Source organism: Nelumbo nucifera, chromosome 1, assembly GCF_055504915.1.
Source record: "Nelumbo nucifera cultivar China Antique chromosome 1, China Antique-T2T, whole genome shotgun sequence".
Taxonomy (NCBI): Eukaryota; Viridiplantae; Streptophyta; class Magnoliopsida; order Proteales; family Nelumbonaceae; genus Nelumbo; species Nelumbo nucifera.
The window spans coordinates 14,093,154-14,115,501 of NC_142649.1; the positions used below are offsets into that span (position 1 = coordinate 14,093,154).

The window sequence follows — 22,348 nt, forward strand, 5'->3', positions numbered from 1 at the left end:
CTACAATTTCACTTCAAGCCTTAAGAGAGAAAAGGAGCAGAAACAATTTCTTATCTTTCTACTTCACATTTGGATTCATTCTCTCAAAAAAGATCAAGCCACTGCCAAAGGTCTTAGAGAAGCATTCTTCACAATTGGTCAAACACAAAGTCTGGAATTACATCTAAATTTGATTAAATTTTGGTAAGAATTTCGATTAGTTATTATTCACCATTGAATGGAGTTTGGACATAATAAGTTATTGACTAACATTAATCAATTAATAAACTGTTAGGTGTCAACCTGCAGGTTGGTAAGGTCTCTTAGCAGAATCCTGCCTACACCTGGGTTGAGGGACGGGCTACCCCGGTTGTGTATCCCTTCAAAAGAAATAAAAAAGAAATTAAACCAACCAATTTTATTAATATAAATACATAATAAATTTTAAGTATGGGTTAGGAAAAGGGTCGATCCAATTATGGAATAATTTAGACATGTTTAATTGGATCTATTTACAACCCTATGGCGGGACCATTAGTAATGTCGCATTTTGACAAAGGAGCCATTTGGGTGTATCCGTATAAAATTAATTCTTCACTTTCATATAATTTCACATCAACCCACTTTCTCTTTCCAATGAAGCGAAAAAGAAAATGATATATAAGCAAATAAATCAGTTCAAGATAAAACGCAAAAGAGCTAACAGTTGTGAATTACATACATCATAAATCAGGGGGACTCGCATTTATTATTCAAGAAGACAACCTTGCCTTTCTTTTTTTTAATCCATAAAAAACAATTTTGATTCATTCAGCAATGCTCAGAATACATCCCAAAAAGCTAAGATCATCAATAACAGTGAAAAGAAAGAGACAACGAAAAACCATCTACCGATGAAGAAGATGGTGACTCTGAACACCGGGAGAGAAAACTCGTGAGCCCTCTTCAAGTGGGGCAAAGTCATGATATGCCAAATAAAAGGAGGATGAATTCACTTTGCTTTTGCCATTAAATGTTCAATTTATCCACCATGATTATTATTATATTAATTCCATGCAATATATATCTTGCCTTGCAGTTTTCATTGTTCATACCTGCAAAAATGACCGTGTGAGTGGTATCGGAGGATTAGCGATGAGGTTTAACCTATCTGTTGATAATCAACTTACCAGTAACGGGCGAATTGACGGCGTCCAGCGAGTATGGTCTGTTTAGTTAATTCTGGTCATGATGTAGCAAATTTTGTAAGTATATAAAGAAGACCGTGAAACGGCATAACAGATTATTAGCTAGCAAGACAATGTCTATACAGAGTAATAAAAACAAGGATACAACGAAAATCATACAAAAATAAATAAAGAGATGAATTCGTAACACTTGTGACTTACTGAACATATCTTCTGGAGTCGAGATGTTATTGGAGTCGTTTTGCCTCTGAAGACGCTCCATAGTACGTCTATATTCCTCCTTAGAATAATAAAGCCAACGTCCATCATCTAGAAGAATACCAAAATTGATTTTGTTTATATGCTGCAATGGATTAAGGCCATCTTGTTCTTGTTCATTGTCCAACTGCAGTATTGCCATATCGAACTCATTGGGCATGTTTGTGGAGCTGAAATATTTTAGCTTTCTGAGGTGCTGGATGCCTAATGGCAGTTGCTTCAAAGCCTCACAAGTCGACATGTATAGGGATTCAAGTACCGGAAGTGCTCCATCGTCCATGACTACCGATTTTACATTATACGAGACGCCAATTTCAAGTGCCCGAAGTCTCCCGAACCCTTGTGCTTCAAAATGTAGTTGCTCTGCTTCGTATACACCATTGAGATACAGCTCTTCTAGCTTAGGCAGTGATTGGAGAACTTTAATGGGATCATCTCTTAACCATGACCAACCCAGACGTAAGTAAACTAAGTTTTCTAGAGACGATAACCAGTATGGCAAATTATTTAATTTGGCATCCAACCATAGACGTCGAAGAAGCCTGGGAGGAGATGATATAAGATTGAAATCAACCAACTTCGGTTGCTTGACGTCTAACTTCAAGGAACGGAGGTCATTCATCTTATCAATAGAGGAGCATATGTTTTGTCCATCTTCCTCTCCCAGGATTTTAATGCCGAAAGTCCTAAGCTGGGTTAAGCTTCCCAATTCTTCAGCTATAGAAGAGCCTTCCGTTGCCTCTATGAATGATAGCTTCTGTAGGGCTGTCAAACGTCCAATTCCATTGTGCACGTCCACCGCCGGATGATCTATGTCATTATCAATATTAGAAGCCAAAAGATGTCGTAAGTGGTGGAGCTTTGAAATGCGAACAGGTAACTTGACCACTAATGTCCTTCTAAGATCCAGAGTTTCTAGGTATTTTAGCTTGCCCAAGGACTTTGGAATCTTTCTGATCTTTGTTCGTTTCAGGCTCAAATACCTTAAATGATAGAGAGTCACAATCTCATCAGGAAAATTTTCCAAAGGAGCACCTTGTAAATCCAGAACCCTTAATAACTTGAAGTTTGATAGAAGTTGTTTTGCAGATTTTTCTTGAAATCCATCTATTCCAAACATCAGAAGGGTCCGAAGACGGGATAGATTCCTGGTGTTCAACGAAACACGGTCGCTGTTTTCAAGGATGGATAAGCGCCGTGCATTTATGGGTTGCCACCTTGTCTTTGGTTCTGGATAGACTTCATAGAAATTATCATCCTTGGACTTGGAAAGAATGATCTCGCGGAGGATATCATGGACTCTACAACGTGATACTTCCCCGTAGATATTCAAATGCGCTACCTGAACCAAGCTCCTTTGAATGAGCTCATTCAAGTAGTTTAGTGCAACCTCTTCAGGTGTTTTACCTCTTACCTCTTCAATCAATCCTTCAGCTATCCACAACTTAACAAGTCTTCCACATTCAATAGCGTAATCCTCTGGAAAAGATGATATATACAAGAAACAATATTTCTGAGGGTGTGGAAGATCATTGTAGCTTAACCACAGCAATCTTTTCATAGCTGGACTTGAGTCCAGCTCGTAGCCCATGCTGTCATAGAACTGTTTCCATTCAGAAGCAGACTTGACCCTTTTTCTCCCCAAAAGGCTTCCTACTGTCGCAATTGCAAGCGGCGTTCCTTGACATTTGTCGACGATTTTATGGGATAGTTCATGTAATTCTTGAGGACAATCACCCCCAAATGCCTTCTTACAGAAGAGTTCCCAAGCGTCTTGTTGGGATAAAGGTTGGAGATCATATATACGATTGGGTGGTCTTGCATAGGAAGAAGCTACATCGGTTAAGCGAGTGGTAAGAATGATTCTACTACCGTAGTCATTAAGAGGAAATACATGTTCTACTAAGAACCGTAAATCGGTGCTCCAAACATCATCAAAGATGATAACATACCTCTTTGACTGTAAATATGCCATAATCAATCGCTCCACCCTTCCCATTGCTTCTAGGTCTGCTGGAACTGGTTCCTTCCTTGCCTCGCAGAATTGCTTTATCATGTCCTTCAACAGCTCCTGAACTCGAAAGGACTTGGAAACGGTGACCCAGGCTTGGCAATCGAAGTGTTCATTCACTCTTCTGTCATCGTAGACCTTTTTAACAAGGGTGGTCTTGCCTAATCCACCCATACCCACCACAGCAAGAACCCTGCGATCTGGTTCTTCGTCTAATAGCCAACCTACCAGTTCTTCCCTACGCTGCTCAATGCCCACAAGGTTAGTTTCTTCAATGAACAGGGAAGCCACTGGAGGATCCTGGATTAAGTCGTTCTCCAAGGACAAATTCGAACCTGGTGTAATTGAACTACTGAAGTTGTATCTTTCTCTTCTCTCTTTGATTTCACGTACCCGTTCTTTGATCTCTTTTATCTGACTGCCTAATTTATGGCGTGATTTTAATTCCTTGAGAAACCGAGCACTACGAAAAACAAAACGAATGGACCAGTGCTTAAATTTGTACTCTTGAACTATGCGAAGCACGTACTTGTCTAGCACATCTTCCACATCGTAAACCAGCTCCCGCACTTGTTTCACCCAAGTTTTCACTCCTTTGTCAGTCTCAGCTTTTGTGTCTGCGTCCTCCAGGAAGGCTCTCATGAAGTCCAATTCGTCTTTTATGTACCGAACTTCTCTGTCAACACCGTGCAACAATCGTCCCTCTTCTATGAGCACGAATCCTAAATATTGGACAAGAATGCTCACAGCTCTCTCCGCCATTTTTTGGTGCAGAGCCCACAAACAAACAAACAAGCAAGCTCAACTACTCAAGCCTTGGATTGAACTACTGAGTAAACTAGGGAAATGAGTGTGCAGTGACAGAATAGACTATCAAAGCTACGAGGGCATCGTGTTCCCTGCCATTGGATCATAGGTTTGGTGATCCGATTGCACAGTTCAACTATTTATTTTAAAATGAGAATCAATATCAAACTAGTGGCTCATTTACAAGGTCAAATGGTTTAGTGGTTCAACTGAATGTTAAAAATATTACTAGTGGCTCAACTACTCAGGCCTTGGATTGAACTACTGAATAAACTAGGGAAATGTGTGTGCAATGATAGAATAGACTATTAAAGCTATTTATAAATTATAGCGACGGTGGCATCGTGTTCCCTGCCATTGGATCATAGGTTTGGTGATCCGATTGCACAGTTCAGCTATTTATTTTAAAATGAGAATCAATATCAAACTAGTGGCTCATTTACAAGGTCAAATGGTTTAGTGGTTCAACTGAATGTTTAAAATATTACTAGTGGCTCAACTACTCAGGCCTTGGATTGAACTACTGAATAAACTAGGGAAATGTGTGTGCAATGATAGAATAGACTATTAAAGCTATTTATAAATTATAGCGACGGTGGCATCGTGTTCCCTGCCATTGGATCATAGGTTTGGTGGTCCGATTGCACAGTTCAGCTATTTATTTTAAAATGAGAATCAATATCAAACTAGTGGCTCATTTACAAGGTCAAATGGTTTAGCGGTTCAACTGGATGTTTAAAATATTACTAGTGGCTCAACTACTCAGGCCTTGGATTGAACTACTGAATAAACTAGGGAAATGTGTGTGCAATGATAGAATAGACTATCAAAGCTATTTATAAATTATAGCGACGGTGGCATCGTGTTCCCTGCCATTGGATCATAGGTTTGGTGATCCGATTGCACAGTTCAACTATTTATTTTAAAATGAGAATCAATATCAAACTAGTGGCTCATTTACAAGGTCAATTGGTTTAGTGGTTCAACTGCATGTTTAAAATATTGCTAGAACTCAAAGTTTTGTATAGTTTGAATTAATCACACAAAATGTTAGGTTTGATCCGGATATAAACCAAATTTTCTCATTGGGTCATGGATCGAGTAGTCCAATCATCTAGCTGAATTGTTTGACCCAATAAATTAAAAACTCAAAAAAAAGTCGAAAAATACTAAGGGGGACTGAACTCAATAATCCAAACTGAATAGCATTAACCTATATAGAGATGATGACAATGGATCGGATCTGGTCTGGGACACGGTGGATCTGCGGGTCCCAACCAATAAGATAATGATGCAGACCAAATCAGACCCTATTAATTCTATAAAACCAGGCCGGTTATTAATTGGGCTAATTGGGTCTTGTCTCCTTACAGCCTATCAAATTTGACATCTATAATTATTTGTAATACAACATTTATAAATTCACTTTCCATAATCAATGTTTTAAAGACATAGTAGAGTGGGCTTTTCATGGTAAAATAATGAAATTTTAGTGCTATTTGGAGAAATTGGGTAATGTCGCGTTTCACATGTAATTTATAGGGTGTTGGTGAAGTTAAAGCTTAAAAATAAGCCAAAAACAAAAAGCTTTTATTGAAGCTTTTCAAATCTTTGGCTTTAAGCTTCCACCCTAGCTATAATCAATGTTTTAAAGAAACCCAAAAATGGAACACTTTTTTCCTTTGGGTGGTAGATAAGTGATTGAATTATCTATGTCAAAGGGGTCAATCTACAATTTAATAAATTAAATAATAAAAATAAAATAAATAAAATTGAAAAAATACAAAAATTATAAAAAATACAAAAAAAAATGCAAGAACATGATATTATATATCCATCTTATATTAAACAAAAGTAAATATCACAAATGAGAAAAATTATTATTATTGAAAATGAGAATCAATACCTAATTAGTGGCTCATTAACAAAGTCAAATGGTTTAGTGGTTCAACTGCATGTTGAAAACATTGCTAGAACTCAAATTTTTCTAGTTTGAATTAGTCACACAAAATGTTAGGTCGGATCTGGATAGAAACCAAATTTTCTCGTTGGGTCATGGATCGAGTAGTTCAATCATCTAGTTGAATTGTTTGACCCAATAAGTTGGAAATTCAAATAAAAAGGTAAAAAGTACAAAGGGGGACTGAACTCAATAATCCAAACTGGATAACATTAACCTATATAGAGATGCCAATGGATCGGATCTATTCTGGGACAACGTGGATCTGTGGGTCCCAAACCAATAAGATAATGATGGAGATCCAATCCTGAATCAGACCCTAATGTTGATTTTATAAAACCAGACCAGGAACTAGGTCGGTTATTAATTGGTCTAATTGGGTCTTGTTCCATTAGAACCAATTAAATTTGACATCTATAATTATTTGTAATACAACAATTTTTTTTTGGTAAATAGAAGTTAGGGTGCAATGCGAGGACTTCCTAGAAGGTCATTCATCATATTATTACTCTCGCCCAAGCACACTTTACTTCAAAGTTCTGATGGAATCCAATGCACTAGTGCTGGTATGCACCCATATATAAAAAGTTAGGGTGCAACACGAGGACTTTTTGGTAATACAACAACTTGACACATCACTTTCCATAACCTATATCTTTATGCATATAGCAAGATTGTCCACATCAGCACGCCTCTTCTTGCTCCCTTACCCCCATCTTGCCTTCTCTTTCACTCTCTCTCCTCTCCCCTCCCCACAGTCCTATTAAGCCATGTCATCATTCCTAACCCAACCACCTAAAAATATTCTTAGAATCTCTCTTAAGGTATCTCTTCTAACCCATGAGTAACTTAATCATGTGACCCTACTCCCCAATCAATTCCTAAAATCTCTCCCCCCCCCAATCTATATTCACTCTCTCTCATTTAAAATATTCATATTAATTAATATATAGTTAAATACAATTGATATTTAATGCAACCCATATTCAATAAGTATTAAATAGTGTTACTACCAAAAGTTAATAAATATGTTTAGTAAATTACTAAAAATTAATAAATAGTGTTATTAATTAACTCATCATGATTTTTAAAGTATAATAGGTAAATACCGTTATATTCATGTTAATAAATAAAATATTATAGAAATTGAAAACTCTTCAACTAATTTCTATGAAATTGAAAATTATATTTAAAAATGGTCAAAAAATATAAAATTTTAGTTATTGCTACTATTATAGTTAATAAGCAAATGCAAATGGGGGATAAAATATTATAATGTTGAAAAATGAAATTACTAATAATTTATATTGGAGTAATAGAAGATAAATTAGCATAATTTTGTTAGTAAACTACCTAATAAAAATAAATACTTAATATAAATTTAAAATAATTTTTAATAAATCTCCATAATTACACAAATGCAATAAGTTTTTCAAAAATTTTCATAAAACTACATGTTCGTAAAATAACATTTCGGAAATTAAAAGATTTAGAATTTTTGAAAATTTATTAAAAATGTATTAAATAACTATTAAAAATTATTGAAATATTTTGGAAATTCTAGAAAAATTTATTACATTTGATAGATTTTGGAAAATTATTGAAATTTTATGTAATTTTCATTGTAAATTATTGAAAATTATTAAGATAAATGGGTATGGGAAAGGCAAAGTTGTAATTTGAACCAATAATTACACAAATTATTAAGATAAATTAGTATAACATTGGAAAAGTAATTTATTGATTAATTTATATTAGAAAATATAAGATAAATTAGTGTAATTATGTAAGTAAATCATTTAAAAAGAAAATAAATTATTTAATAACAATTTAAAAGTAAGTTTAAATACATTTCCAAAATTACACACATGTAATAAGTTTTCCAAATTTTTCATAAAATTACATTTTTGAAAATTAAAGACAATTTAGTGTATTTCTAGAAATTTACATGTGGCTAATACTTAGTATATCATTTTAATCATTTAGGTCATAAAATTAAATATTGGGTTGACAAGGAGTGGGTGCCCTGCCTTGAACCCGCCCAACACCGGTGATAAGGTGGGGAAAATTTGAGGATCCCCCACCCTTAAGGAGGAGTGGGTGCTTTGCCTTGAACTTGTCCAACACTAAGGATGAGGCAAGGAAATTCGAGGATTGCCCATCCCTAACGAGGAATGGGTGCCTTTCCCAAACCTTGCCTAACACTAGGGATGGGGTAGAGTATTTTAACTATGGGACGGGGACAAGGATGGGGTGCCTTGCCCCAAACCCACCCCGTTATCATTCCTATATAGTTGTTAATTATTAGTGAAATTAATAAAAATGTTAACTTTTGTAATTATTCCTATTTATTTAAAGTCAACCAATATTTCATTTAAAAATAATGAAAATAATAATAGTTATTAAAGTTACTACAAATGATTAATAAAATTAAATTTATTGAAAAAATATTTGATCATATTAAATTAACAATAATTATTTTCTACAAATAAACATTAAATGAAAGATACAATTGTTAAATTTTAAAAATTAACAATAACTTTGAATACTTTTAGTTAATTAATAGAAAATTTTGATTATTAATTTATCAATTAATTAATTTTTTTAATCCTTCAGATTTTCCTATGCATCCCACGGGTCCCCACTAGTATATACTAAATTAGAGCTTTCCATGTCAACAGTCATCTCCTTGCTCCGCTACACAAACTAAGCAATTCTAGAGGGGGAGCAAGATTACCTCTAGAAGCACTAGGAGTTGCCACTTATTATGGCTTATCTCCTTTTTTCCTCTCCTTTTTACTTAGAAACTAACAATCTCCCACTTTCTCCAAAATTATCTCTAAAGAATGTTTCAATTAAAAAATTTAACAATTATTTAAATATTATAATCAAATTATATTAATAAATTTAAAATATTTATTAAAAACACAAAAAAAATATTATAATGGGTTTAATAAATAATAATTTTATTTTTATCAAATTCATAATGAAATAATACTTTTGTGGATTATTCAATTAATTTAATTACTAAATAATATTTCAAAAACATAAATAAAAAAATTTTAAATAGCAAAATATTAAAAATATCTAAATAATTATGTAACAAAAATTTTAAAATTACATAAAAACATTAAATAAATAAAATATAAATAAAAATATTAAATATTTTGCATATTATTTAAATATTGAAATAATGAAATATTAAACATAACTAAATTTTAAATTGTTAAAATAACAAAATTATGTAATAAATTTTAAAAGTTTTTCTTAAGAGTAGAATAATAATTATAATCATTTTCATAACTTTTGAATTAATAATAATTTTATATTTTACAAAATTAATAACGAAATTATGTAATAATTGATGTAGCGCAATTTGGTCACTCCTAGCTGGCAGGGGCCTCACTCCTAACTGGCAACGGACAACACCTGAGAAAGAGAAGAAGATGTAGGATTCCCGGGGAGCTCGCCCAGCGGGAACACTCTGATGCTTAAGTTAGAACTCAATGAAGAGCTTAGAGAGTAGTAAAGGAAAATGAGCTAAGAGTGGAGATGCGCAATTCGTAATTCGTAATTACCTTGCTCCTTGGAAATCGGGGCCTTTATATACTGATGCTCTGTCAAATCGAGTGTAACCGCCTTTGATTCTCTGCTCCAGCTGTTATTTGTCAGGGCTGATTCGATTGGTGTAGGTAACCATCGCAGAGTATGGTCTTGTCAGTTGAGAGATGTTACGTAGAACTGGCGTGCACGACGCCGCCTAACGTGAGACGTGGGCGTAGTCTTCTGGACTGGTAGGTGCTGTGCCGCCAGACAAGAGACGTGGGAGCAGTCTATCATATCCACAAAGCACACAATTGAAATTTCTTCTTTAATAACTATATTTTTTTAATATATTATATAATGTCTATTTATTTTTAATGTATAGTTTTTGAAAATAAATAATAAATAATTATTAATTATATTTTCAGTTAGAAGTTGTCCCAATGCATGTTTTATAGTTGGATAGGAGAGTTGGGTTTTTCCCATCCCATAAAACATTAAAACTTAAGAATTATAGTTAAGCATGAGATTTTTAAAGAAATTATAATTAACTACAATATATTTCTTTATTAAACCATTAAAATGTGTTAATTTAATGTACTTACACCTCATTGAAGCCTTATATGTAGTGTTGTTTATTTATTAAAGTATTTATAGTGTTTGCAAGTGTATCTATGCATATCTTAGTTTTTCTCCTATACACATGCGTATCTAAGGCGTATCCCGATATGTCTCTTTCCAATACACTTGACGTTTCTGATACTTTGAACATTGGTTTTAACACTAAAGAAAATAGTAATTCAATTTTTTACATTCAAAGTGCAAAGATAACTAGTTAGGTGGCATTCAGTAGCACCAAAGGAATCGGCTTCGTTTAGGGCAAAACTTGTTCATGCAGCCTTTACTGCCTTGCATTGAGAATATCTCCTTAGTTATATGCTTTATTTCATGGGTAGATATTCCCAATTCAAGGTATCAAAAGATTGTTAGAACAGTGTGGGCACAGGTTTACCTTGATGGAAGCCGATCTTAGCACCGAATGACAAAAGATGGTTTTTAGGCTCCGTTTGTTTGCGATACAAATGCCAAACGACACAGGTTTGCCCTGGTTCAGCATTTGTGAGTGTTTGTTTAATATGTAAAAAATAATGATTATCATATCAAAAATGTACTTTCTGACACTTTTGTACTATGAGAAGAGAGCATTACTATACCTATTTTTTTGGATACAATTTTGTGTTATTTTGATAATTAATTTTTTTTTACCAAAGTTAATACATTGGATCATTTAATGATGGGCCCACATTTTGCACCAGTTTCAAACAAACAAGATGAGTGCAAAAACGGTTTAAAATATGAACCATATTTGCATTCATGAATAAAAAAAAGAGTAAATATTCAATATACATATTTGCGTTTGCATTGCAACCAAACACAGCCTTAAGTGCTTGGTGGTCGTTGGGCTGCACCTCCTAATGTAGCTACCAAATGCTGAAAACTCCTTCTCACTATGAGCTACCATATGAATGTGTTCGGAGGCAGCACACAAAATTTCCACTCCAATGGCACATTTACTCAACACTACCGTCTTCTCCTGCTCCATCTCTACTTCACCATGCCTCTCTCCACCTGAAACCTTAATTTCTCAGTTCATCTTCCCTGCTGCTCTCTACCAGGTATCCTCCTCATTGAAGTAAGTGACGATAGTAATTAACTCGCACTGGGATTCAAACGCTGAGATAAGAGAAGGATTGAGGTTCAAATTAGAAAGAGATTCAATCCATGAAGACGAGATAGAAGACGAAGACAATGGCACTGGTTTGAGGAGAGATAGGCAACAATACAAATGGTGGTCTAATGAGCAGTCATCGTGGGTTTCCGACAATCCAAAGGTTTTTGAAGAAGCCATTGATAATGTTTGGATTCTAATGGTTTGATATAAAACCAACTCAAAACTAATTTTCTTTGATATTGAGTTCTTGTATTTATTGCCAATCACTTGGCTAGTTTGGTCCTACTTTAATGCATGTCATATCAAATGTACTTGATTTGCATTTGGGTCGATGGAATGGACATCTACCTCTATTTCTTTTGGGTGTAATTTATAGATAATTAGCCATGTTCGTTTTATATTATTTTTAATTATTTTTAAAATTTTATTATTATTATTATTATTATTATTATTATTATTATTATTATTATTATTATTATTTTCTTACATTTTTATTATATTTTGTAATCATTTTTACTACTTATTAATTTTTAATATTATTTTATAATTTTTATTTATATTATTTATTGATTTTTCGTTGTATTTTATGTTTTTATTATTTTTGTAATATTTTTATAATGTCATATTATTTTAATAATTTTTATTTACTTTTATTTGAATAATGGTTTGAGGGGTAAATTTGTAAAATGCAAACTTTTCAAACATTACAATATTCAGGTTATCAAAGAACTCCATTTAGATGTCTACAAAAACAGAAAAGCAAATTTTCTACTGAATATTTTTTTTTCTGAGATTTTTTTGGCTTTCCAAACTTCAACTTTCAAATTTACGGAATGCCACCATAGACCGTATTAACTTTTGTCTAGTTATAACAGAATATTGATAACTTTAATAGAATGTTCACCATTAAGTGGCATTAAAAAATGTGACATGTAGGGCATTTAAATATATCAAATTCAAATCGAATCAAGGTAGATTCAATTCAAAACCAATTACAAATCATGATATTTGAATTCAATTCGATATTTGGCGGATATCTAAAACTGAGGTTCGACTTTGATTTCGATTATTATTAAGTCGAATATTTGATTCTATTCTAATTCAATCATTACATAACCCCTAACATTCTAATTCCATGATAAAATTTTCAAGCTTATTATGAAACAAAACCTAAAAATAAATCATTCTAACTTACTCAAAGAAAAAAGAAGGCAAACATATGAATGTTAGATTAGGTTTTTGAATTTTGGATTACTTGAGAAAGGGCAAGTGGAAAGAATGAAGAATCTTGCTGATGAGGGCAGTTCGCCACCAGGCAGTTCGTCACCAAGTAGCTCTCCACCAGGGAGCTCGCCACCGGGCAGTTCGCCACCAAGTAGCTCATCACCAAGGCACGTCACTACCGGGTCAAACAACGAGGTACTTAGCCAAAAAATTTATACATCACAAAAAATGGTACGTGACCAGAAACAGTTACATCGCTTGCCTTTGGACCAGATCATCAAATTAAAAACCCCAAATCTACGATTCAAAAAATGAATTGATGTTGGAATAGGTGTGCCGATGCAAGTGTGCAACGATGGTGGTCAATGACTAGTGCTAGATGGCTGGACTGCTAGAGTCATGGAGTGGTGGTTTCTTTGCTTGAGTTGGGCAGCAACGAATTAGCGAAGTAACGAACCGGCAAATAACTGACCGAGAGAGACTGATAGAGCATTGTGAGTGTGCGACAGCGGCGCCACGGTGGTCGGTGACTATCGGTGTTGGTGATGGTGTTTGTTTGTGTTCAATAGCGACAAAGGGTTAGGGAGTTAGGGTTTTGGAAACTTTAGAGAGGAAGTCGAGGGTTGAGCACCCTCTCTAAATTGATTTTACCTCTATGCCCTCATTCTGATTGTCTACACTTATTAACATCATTTCTAAATTTTGACTCTTTTAGGTTCTGTTTCATGTGCAGGAATAGGGTCTAGAATGGAATGGACCATTCTAATTCCAATTATTTTGATTGGGTGGAATTAGATTCAGAATGGACCATTCTGATTCCAACTATTTTGGTTGGGTGGGATTAGAGCTGTAATGTGCGCGGAGCCAGTGGCAGGCCAGCATGTGCCAGCATGACAGGGGTCCTGCACGACACAGTCACTACAGTACCATGTCATGTTAGAGCACAGTACAAGGATCCGGGCCGTGTTGGGCCTAGGCTAAGGAGGGGACTGGACCTCCCAAGCATGACTTGACCAAACGGCCTGGCCCGGCTTGGCCCTGCACACGTGCAATTGCAATCCACGAGAATATAGCTGTTGTAGGGGGGCCAACAGCTATATTTGATTTTTTTCTAGCCTCAGTAGTTATAAACCACTAGGGTTATGTATTTTGGATAATGGATGGGGGTATTTAACTCAAATAGCATATAAGCTCTGAAAATAACCAATATGCCCTTCCCAATAGCCATAAACAACTAGTTTAGGAGGGTATTTTGGTCAAATTAATCTCCCAATTCCTATAAATATCCTTACCCTCCCTCTTCTCACCACAACTCTTGTAGTCTCTTATATATTCGCATACTCTATTACTCTCTACAATGAGTGTGGAGTCTTAACTATGTTTGAGTTGGTAAGGAAAGAAGAGTAGTTTGCAAAAAAATACAAACATGATTTCAGCTACCATAGCAGTAGTGGCATTGGCCATTTGTTTAGACACATGGAATCTCACCTAAAACAGGGAAGAGGAGGAGAGCAGCTTGAATGATCAACTCCATTGTATTATTTTTTTCAATTTATTTTTTTTGTAACATAAATGACAATTTTTTCAACTATTACTATTCGTGTTAATTTTCTATTATTGTATATTATTTTTTATTTTTTTCTAGTTTTACTTAGTTTATGAAAAGACGAAAAGTGGAAAAATGTAAAAGAAATGATCAAATAAAGTAGGCCCAGCCTACCATGGCCCAGTTCCTCAAGCCCAATCCAACATGATTGGGAACGAGGTGTATCGGGCCTGATATGGGAGAGGGACCATGGTGCCTAAGCACGGCCCACCAAGGCCCGATGCCTAGCATGACCTGTCAAGGCCCGATGCCTAGTACAACCCGACATGGTTGGGAACCAGGCCATAGCTCGTGCTGGGCTTGATCTGGGAGGGTCACTATATTGCCCAAGCACAGCCCACCAAGGCCCAGTACGGATGGCATCCGGGCTGCCTACAATTCATGTCGTGCTGGCTCGGCATAAATGGCATCCAGATTGCCTACAATCCATGTCGTTTTGGCCCAATACGGCCCACATTACAAGTTTAGGCAGGATCAGAATCCCATTCCAATTCTTAATGGAATGGCATTCCCTCCCCTGCTTTAGGAATGAAATCCCGTTCCAACCTATTCTTATTCCTATTAATTCTTATTCCTATTTTGAATCAAACAAATTATGGGAATAGACCATTTCGATTCTTATTAATTCCAACGATTTTTTATTCTGAATCTTTTTTTTTTAAACTTCACTGGATCATTTGAAGACGACAGTCACACTAGAGCACGGATTAACTAGTTGAAGTTGATGGTTAGTTTGAAAGGAGTATAAATACAAATATATAAAATGCAAAATCTTATACTTTATATTATTTTCTTTATATTTGCACGGTACATATTTGCATTTACACTGTTTCCAAACTGAGCCGATGGTTGTTTTAGGGGCTGTATAAAGCAATAATAACGCCCCGATGTTAGTCATCTCATATATAAATGCGAAGAGAGAGATTGAAGGGTTGTGAGTCATGCATATACACTTTGACTGATTGGGGCATTATTATTGGTTATATAGCCCCGGCCCTAGCACACATCCGGGCCGTGGAATTGCACTTCTTTGGCCTGTAACCAATCGTAGATTTTCCAGCTTGACGTAGCATTTATAATTTGTATATACTTTAATTGTGGTTAAATTCGTACTTGAATAGAATCATCCCCTTTATTCACTATAAATTAAAGAGTCATGGTACATGTTATTTGTTGTTTCCTGCAGGTTTCTTTATTTTCATCAATCATCATTTAGAGGTGCTTCTATATATCATTCTTTCACTTCTCCTCAAATATAGCAGCTAGGTGCATCCTCCTGGACCAAATCCCAACCTCTGTCCTGCCACATCGTAGATCACCTCATATGTCTGTTGTAATAAATTGCCAAGGACGCCGAATTCATTAGGGCTGCTGGTTGCAGCAAAAGCCAAGCAGACTTGAGATAAACTACTGTCTCCAATAACCCTCCCAGTTAAATCCACGTCGAGGCTAGCCCCTCCTTCAAAATAGAACACAACACTAGGTATCACCACATTGGTGGCGGACTTGCTTAGATCATAGCATGTATCAAGCTCATCGGGTGACAGTGGTGGCGCTGGCGGGTAATTAGTCATTCCTTGCCGGAATGCTGACCGGAGGGCTGCATAAACCGACGGTGGCAGGTAAGTCAAAGTTGTGCCAGAGTCTATGATGGTTCCAGGAGACTTGAACACAGATGGAGGGATGGACAAATTCCGTCCTCCAACACTTATCCCGATCAGTTGAACAACATAGAAGGATGGTGCATTTAAGTCTATTACTAGCGGTGTGTATTTTATGGAGGTGGAGCCTGTGCCGGCTTGGCTCCCAAATGCCAAGTATCCAATGGAGTTGCTGCTTGGAAGACAGTAAGAAAAGATTTCTCCATATGTTTTAGCAGTTTGAGACACCAAAGACACCTGATCACGTCCTAAGCCGAGAATCCCTGCGATCATACCGATGTCCCCTCGAGTGCCCTGACTACAACCAAACTGGAAACCAGGGAACACATCAGAGGATATTGTTAACGTGTCGACTCCAAGATATCCAATGGATGTGAAATTACCCATGTATTTCATTAAGTAGATGCATTTGGAGGTGGAATTGCAAGGATGTGGACCGACGAGTTGGGAACACTGGACAGAGTCGCACGGAATGCTGGAATAGGATGATGAGTTGGAAGGGTCGAAGATGGGTTCCAACTGTTGGTAGCAGCTGATGGCGCATGGTTGGCATTGAATCCAAGTTAGGGAACTGCCGGTGTCGAATAACAAGGTAACATATTGCGTTGGTGTACCAAATCCAACCTTAACAATGTACTCCATCTTTCCGAGTGGGAGGCCGAACTTGGCAGGGATTGCAGCCTTGGATCCTGCGATAGAAGTTTCTTTGAAAATTCTAGATTGGATGGATTGCACTCGGAGTTGGTCCTGGAGAAGGATCTGGAGAGGGCTCAAGGTTGTGTTTCTCCCTAGGCCCAGCGGTGAACAGGGTCCATTTTTGTAGACTATTTGTAACTTTGTTGAGTGATCGAAGCCTGCATCATGCAATTACAAACAACGTCAGTGATATGATCATAATTTTCTTCTCAGTAAAGCCTGAACTGAAAGCCGGCCTGTAGCAGTCAGCCCAGTCCTTAGAGGCTACAGCATAGACGACCTCTTCATACCCGGTTTAAACCACCCTGAGCTGAAACCAAGTCAGTCAGGCCATGAGCCCAGTCCAGTGAGGCTGAGGCAGTGACCAACCGAGTGACCAAGCAGTAAGTAGTCAAAGCAGAATACGAATATTCCTGAGCACCACCGAAGTCGGTGGCCTGATCCCTCCCCGGAGGGTACATAGTGCAGAGTGCAGACCCTCCGGGGTCCGGCCACCTTAATCTCCATCAAGCAGTTTCATCCTTCTTCCTTTAGACTTTGGGAGCTTATAGGCCGGCCAGGTTGTCCAAAAATGACTCGAATTATTGTTAAATAAAAACTCAAGAATTAACAAGAATATACATTAAATAAAGAACACGATTAGAGAAATTTGTTCACCTTTAGGGGACAGCGAACAATTTGTAGCTGGAAACCGCGAATTAATGGCAGCCTCTAGCCTTTCTCTTCCAAAGGCCTCGACGTAGAAAGGAAAAAGAAGGAAAGAATATAAAAGATAGCTGAGGAGAGAAGCATGCCTAATGGCCATTGCAGGGACGGGGTTCGTTGCTGCATCCCCCTAGCTCCTAACTTCTATATATAGAATTGGAGAATGAAGGTAGAGGCCGTAGGATTAACATTTGGTCGACAATAAATAAGAGAAGATGAAAGCAACCTATTTCCCCCTTGACGTGCATTTTATCAAATTAAAACTGTTTTGCGAGTCTCCTGAATCCTGATTGGGGAGTTCAAAGAGATGAAACTCGGAACTTGCAAATCCACTCTCTTTTTTATTTATTTATTTTCCTTTTATGACGTGGCAACTTCGATCATGTTTGCATCACTGTCCACGGAAAATACACAGTAGTTTGGATTGGAAAACCCCAAAGTCAACATTAATGTGGATTGGAGATCAAGTTCAATCCCATTGTCTACTTGTTTATTAGACTAATTAATCCTGTTAATAATTATAAAATGAAGGTTAGAATGATTTTACTATGCATTAGTAATACTAGTGATTATTTGTTCTTTAAAACATTTCATTGAATTAACATTTTTTGTGTATAGGGCTTTGATGCAAGACAAGTGCGTGCGCTATATTGCGCGCAGCAGGATAAATGACAACTATTTATTAATTAACTATAAGAAATGAAATGAAAATGTTGGACTGTTAACCCAAATTACCAAAGGTTTGAGCAATAGCTGTTTTTTTTTTTTTTTTGCACACAAGAAAATCAGCTACATTGATTGATTAGAAAATAATTTTACATGATTTTGGGTAGTAGAATGATACGCGAGCAATAGCTGTGCTACCCTAAAATCTCAACACCCAAATTGTCAATTAGCTACCGACTGTCAGCAGTGATCAGTTTTCTAATTTACTGAAACTTAAATTATTTTAGGGATGAAAATCTAGTATTGCACGCGTTATCTTCATACCATCCGGTTTGAACGGACAATTCATTCTGATTTAAAAATAAAAATAAAAAAATAAAAAAAATAAAATACGGCAAAAAACTATTATCACTCAGATTAGTAGCTCATTGACCAAATCAACAGTTTTTGGCTAAAAAGCAGTTTATTAGAACAAAACAGAATCTATCAGCTACCTAATTGATTCTCAGGTCACTCTATTTGATTGTTCGGTCCAATCCGGTTTTCAAAATCATGTAAATGATTATTCTCACTTTCAAATATAAACTTCAAATATATATATGTGGTACTTCTCCACTTTGGAATTTTCATTTGAAGGCTAGGCCATCTGGATTCTCGCCAGATTTTATACAGAGTAGAGCCACAAAAGTTCACCAAGGTAGTGAACTTGCTATTCATTTGAGCAGCTCTAAAGTGAAAGGAGCCACAAAAGTTCAGCAATGTAGTCTTTGAGAAATAAAGGTTTTGTTCTTCACTGGCTATTTATTAGAAAAGCTCTAAAATTTGGTTTTTTGAAAAATATTAATTTGTTACAGGGAAACCTTTCAGTCATTCAAGTTTAATTAAGTAGCTAGGATCAGTTGTTGATTCTAACTTGTGGCGTATTGAGCACATGTTCTTATAAAGGGCTGTGCTAGTTCAATTTGCATTGGCCATCTCAATATTGTATTATCACAATGATTTGATTGATGAAACAAGAACTGGATAGTTCTTGCAACTTGGCTAGATTGTGGTTATCTACCTGCATGTTAAGGAAGGTTTGGGTAGGACTTGTGAAGACCATCCAGTGAGAGGTTTGAATAGGTGAAAGGATTGGATTGGACTTGTTAAAGACTACAAAAAAGTAAATTGTAGCTCACTACAGAATTCTGAATTTCATTGTAGACTTATAATAATTCAAAATGTCAAACACCCCCACCCTAAACATCAACACTTGCCCATGTATTAACATCAATTCTGAGCTAGCACTTATCCCAATTGTACGGTGGGGCTAAAAATTTTGATAGTGGTTTGAACAATCATTCTCCGTAGTGACTATCTGGTGACACGGCTTGGATAGGATCTAATGAAGGATAATTTGGCCCGCCCAATGACACGATGACACATAGAGCGACGCAATGACTTCACAACACTTCAGCATCCTCGGACACCTCAAGCAATCCCAATCACCTCGGGTCACTCAGCCAAGATCGGGGCCCAAGCAGCTCGCTACACTCACCGACTTGCCGAGGTGTCATGTAGCCTTCTAGAAGTAAGCCAGCTATCTCCGATCTCTTTAAGATCATGCCGCACAATAACAAATCTTATCTTCATCCCGCACGAATCAAAAAGACTTGGATAAGCCTTATCAGCTTACTCATAGTCTATCTTCGGGTGCGGAACTGACTTTGGGTTAGACAGGGCCATTGATCTTGGACACGCATTGTGAGGCACATGACAGCTTGCCTATATAAAAGCTTCGCCTCCAACCTCACAAGGTACGCGCGATTTAGCTCTCGTAATCTACTACTCTTAAAGCTATCAACTCTCTCAAACCTCCTTCGCTAACTTAAGCATCGGAGTGCCCACACAGGGTAAAGTAACCCCGGGAGCTCTGATCTTCTTGCCTTGCAGTTCGACCCAGCCACATATCAATTCGACGTCTGAGCTGCCTTCTAACAGGGAGTGACCAAATTGCACATCATCAATTAGTGCCACGTTGGTTGACGCCTCCGATGTATTAACTAGCACAACCACCCCAGGAACCAACGTGCTAAACGTGCACTCGGCGACAAAGTCTGCTAAGACCTATGCTTTGATTGTTGGGCGCAGCTCAAACCAAATGTCATACTCGCTTAACTCGATTTCCCACCAGATAAAGTACCCCAAGAGTTCTGATCTTTTTGCCTTGTAATTCGACCTGGCTATGTAGTAATCCGACATCTGAGCTGCCTTCCAGCGGGGAGCGACCAGACCGTGCATCATTAGGGCATATGAAAATTATTCGACAAAAAGTTTGGATATGACTTGTGAAGAGGATTCTTTTCCTGGTTAGTGACATCTGACATGCTAGGTTTTATTCTTTATCTATTTTGTTTTCGTTTGCACGTTTTTATCTTCTCTTCTCTGCTTAGAGCATTTGAACTTCTTTTGATTGGTAACAAGTAACTTCACAAGACCATGAATCCAAAAAAGAGTACGAGATATTCAAAAATATTAGGTACAAAAATGAGGTACGGGGACAGAACTAGTGGTCCTAGTATCTAACCCACCCAACCCGTCCATTTATTCGGCGGATTGGAAATGGGTTGATCACCCATTGGGTTAATTTAAATGGATCGGGTTGTGGATAACCATTGGGTTAACCACTACATATATAAGTATTAATTCCTTAGCTTTTTTTTTTAATTTTCTTCATTTGAATGAAATAATTTATACTTAATGCATTAACTTTTTATTAATTATTGATTAAAATTAGTTTTTTCTTGAATCAACAACACACTTCACCCAAATCGACAAAAATCCAAATCAACTTGACCCAAGTCCAGACCAACTCAACTTGGTCTAAATATGAACAGACCCGGTCATCTTGGTTCAGTTCATTTGGATTGGTCAACCTCGTCTGGACCTGACCCGACCTAGGGCAGGCTGATATGGGTTTATTTTGATAATTAATAAATGCCAAAGTATTGTTATTTTTAAAAATATATTGTTAAGTAAAGTGGTTAGTTAGTTAAAAAATGTTGTATTTATTTATGGTTATTTTTAAATTAGTTTTATGTATTTTTTGGTAATATTTAAAAAGGTTATCAATTGCACTTCAACAATGGAGAATGTGTAATAACTGATAAGAAGGGTTAAATCATTGCTAGAGTAAATACGAGTTTCAAGTGAGCTCATCAACTCATACATAGACAATAATTAAGTTTTAGATTCTTCAATGGAAACCACCACATGATCAAATTTAACCAATAAAATCCTTAAAACCTTTTGTATAATTTTTTCATCTAAGAAAGCATCTCCATATGTTCTAATTTGATTTACAATACCAACAACTCTAGAAAAGAATTTTTGAACAGATTCATTTTCTTTCATCAAAAGATTATCAAAATCTCCCCAAAGAGTTTGAAGTTTTATAGATATTACCTTTTTAGTGCCCTTAAATTCCTTCTTGAGAATATCCTATGCTTCCTTTGAGCTTTGACAACCATGATTTTTGGAAAGATTGTTTTTCTTATTCCTTGTTAAATGTGGTATGGGGTTCTAGCATCGTCTTTTCCTATTTTCTTTTTATGGCTCTTCGTGCCCTTCTACTAACTCCAAATCTCTTTGGGTATGAAAAAGTTTACATTTGTATGCTCCAATAATCATGGTTTTCTCCATCAAAAATAGGAAAAGGAAATTTTTGGAAAGAATCTAAAATAGAATTACTTGAACTTGATGCCATGAAGGCTTTTAGTTTTAGATCTGGGTAGTTGGTTGGATCTTTTTAGCTCCAATACTAAAATTTTATTGGGGTAATGGAAGTGAAATCAGCTTTAGTGCTCACAAGGCCATGCTCACACAGTTCGCACAGTCCCTTACAACCTTGCATTGGGAATATCTCTCCATAAAAACTACTATACAAGTACGGAAATATTCTTAATACACAGTGTAAAAAGCTGTGCAAACGATGTGAGCATGGCCTTGTGAGCACTGAAACTAATCTCAATGAAAGTGTGGTGAAAAGAATCAAAGAAAAGACAAGATTTTGTAAAAGAAAAGATAAGGATATTATTTTTCATGGGGAATATAGCACTGAAACTAATCTTAATTCACGGTGTAAGGAATGACCAACTTTTATGGGTGTTACTCTATTCTTCACTTCATGTTATCTATCTCTAATGTAATTGCTCACACAAAATATAAAAAGGGACTGGCTTTTTTCTTTTTTTTGAAAAAGAGAAAACTTAAATTGTAGATTTGAAAATATGTACATCAAGTCCTTGGGAGGGTAATTGAAAGACCAATTCCGA

The 22,348-nt window shown here is 36.2% G+C and overlaps 2 protein-coding genes across 2 annotated transcripts; both read right to left on the reverse strand.

Moving 5' to 3' along the window:
• Positions 1-676: 676 nt before the first annotated feature.
• LOC104588068 (disease resistance protein RPM1-like) lies at positions 677-4,343 on the reverse strand. Its single transcript, XM_010245873.3, has 3 exons — positions 1,368-4,343; positions 1,149-1,200; positions 677-1,073 (listed from the first exon to the last, which is right to left on the reverse strand). The coding sequence occupies exons 1-3, from the start codon at positions 4,195-4,197 to the stop codon at positions 1,061-1,063; spliced, it is 2,895 nt and encodes a 964-aa protein (XP_010244175.1). The 5' UTR covers positions 4,198-4,343; the 3' UTR covers positions 677-1,060.
• An 11,070-nt stretch (positions 4,344-15,413) lies between these two features.
• LOC148802929 (aspartyl protease family protein At5g10770-like) lies at positions 15,414-17,475 on the reverse strand. The gene is made up of 2 exons (XM_088896736.1): positions 17,322-17,475; positions 15,414-16,822 (listed from the first exon to the last, which is right to left on the reverse strand). The coding sequence occupies exons 1-2, from the start codon at positions 17,467-17,469 to the stop codon at positions 15,570-15,572; spliced, it is 1,401 nt and encodes a 466-aa protein (XP_088752862.1). The 5' UTR covers positions 17,470-17,475; the 3' UTR covers positions 15,414-15,569.
• Positions 17,476-22,348: the final 4,873 nt, after the last annotated feature.